The sequence below is a fragment of the Dromiciops gliroides genome, chromosome 5, assembly GCF_019393635.1.
Source record: "Dromiciops gliroides isolate mDroGli1 chromosome 5, mDroGli1.pri, whole genome shotgun sequence".
NCBI lineage: Eukaryota > Metazoa > Chordata > Mammalia > Microbiotheria > Microbiotheriidae > Dromiciops > Dromiciops gliroides.
The window spans coordinates 173,661,849-173,663,496 of record NC_057865.1 but is presented as its reverse complement, the minus strand read 5'-3'; the positions used below and the strand labels follow the sequence as shown (position 1 = coordinate 173,663,496).

Below are 1,648 nucleotides of genomic sequence, written 5' to 3'. Positions count from 1 at the left end.
GCTATAAAACGCTTTGACCCAGCAATACCACTACTAGGTTTGTATCCCAAGAGATTAAAAGAAAACAAAAAGGGAAAGGATCTATATGTATAAACTACAGCAGCTCTTTTAGTGGTGGCAAAGAATTTGAAAATTGAGGTGATGTCTATCTATTGGGGAATGGTTGAACAAGTTGTTGTATATGATTTTTTTTTTAACAGCACTGTGCAGTTTTATTAACCATTCAAGTATCTGGAAAGACTGGGACAAAGGTCGGGTTTCAAAAGTGAACAGACAGATACATTCAACATCTAACTGTTGGAAAGAAGCATACTACAGATTCCTTTCACAAACATGTTTTCACAGAGCCAATACAGTACTAGCCATTAACCCAGCACCAAGCATACTGGAATAGAAAAGATGCAACAAGAAAAATAGCTACTTTAGAAAGACTTCAACACTTTAAAAAAGAGCAAAACACTTGCAGTTTCTCCCCCTTTCCCCCCAAACAACATATGTATGGTTCGGATCTACATATGCAGCTCTACATCAGTTTCTAGAATATTTGTCAGGAGGAATAAAATAAAAGCAACACTGGCTAGTTCAGTCTTTGGATTCTCAGGAAGGAGAGGAGCCATCTCTCAGCTAGCTAGTCAGCTCCATTCTCATCAGCAGGGTCTTTGGACTCTCTGTTCTTCCACAATTCCTCCATGTGCTTATCCTTCTCCTGCAAACTCTCCAGCTTAGTAGCCATTTGTGTCTCCTGGTTCTCTTTGTTAGCTTCCATTTTGTGGGTCAGTTTTTCTTCTGCCATTTTACTGAAATTGTTGTTTTCTTCAATTGCTTTCTGAACCATCTCCTTCTCATGCTCCCACTTCTCAGCTAGATGATTCAAGACTTCAGCTTCATGAGACTCGTGTCTTTCTTCTGCAGCTTCTAGTTTATTCTGAATTTCTTCTAGTGAAAGATCTTTCTTCTTTGGAGGGGAAAGGGGAAATTCGGGGACTGCTTCTTTTGAACAAGGACTAAGTGTCAGCTTAGATGCCTGTCCCGAGGCATGCTTCTCTAGTTCTTTCACATGGATATCAGAAGAAGCCATAGTGAATAGAAGACAAGAGACTGGCAGTGTACTCTAGACAATCCACACCACAGAGAAAACTCTGCTCAGCCCGAGCTGCCTGGCCACATAAGTTGTTGTATATGTTTGCAATGAAATACTATTGTGCTATAAGAAGTGATGAGCAGGATGTTCTCAGAGAAACCTAGAAAGACTTACATAAATTGATGCAAAGTGAAATGAGCAGAACCAGAACAATGACAGCAATACTGTATGATGATTAAGAATGACAGCTATTCTTAGCAATACAACCATCCAAGACCATTTTGAAAGACTTATGATGAAAAATGCTATCCATCTCCACAGAGAAAGAACTGAAATAGAGATCAAAATCTGAATACAGATCAAAGTATACTTTTTCTTAACTTTATTTTTTTGTCTTTTGTCTGTTTTCTTTCACAACATGACTAACATGGAAATATGTCTTGCATGACCACACATGTATAACCTATATCAAATTGCTTACCTTCTCAAAGGGGCGGGGGAGGAAGAGGGCAAGACAAAGAAATTGGAATTTAAATTGTTTTAAATGAATGTTAAAAATTGTTTTTA

General features: G+C 38.2%; 1 protein-coding gene across 1 annotated transcript; it reads right to left on the bottom strand.

Moving 5' to 3' along the window:
* Positions 1 to 628: 628 nt before the first annotated feature.
* On the bottom strand, positions 629 to 1,078 carry LOC122729693 (stathmin-like). The gene has a single exon (XM_043968690.1). The coding sequence runs from the start codon at positions 1,076 to 1,078 to the stop codon at positions 629 to 631; it is 450 nt and encodes a 149-aa protein (XP_043824625.1).
* Positions 1,079 to 1,648: the final 570 nt, after the last annotated feature.

What these genes read in the sequence shown, in the direction of transcription:
- LOC122729693 (XM_043968690.1), bottom strand. Translation starts at nt 1,078, where the DNA reads ATGGCTTCTTCTGATATCCATGTGAAAGAACTAGAGAAGCATGCCTCG.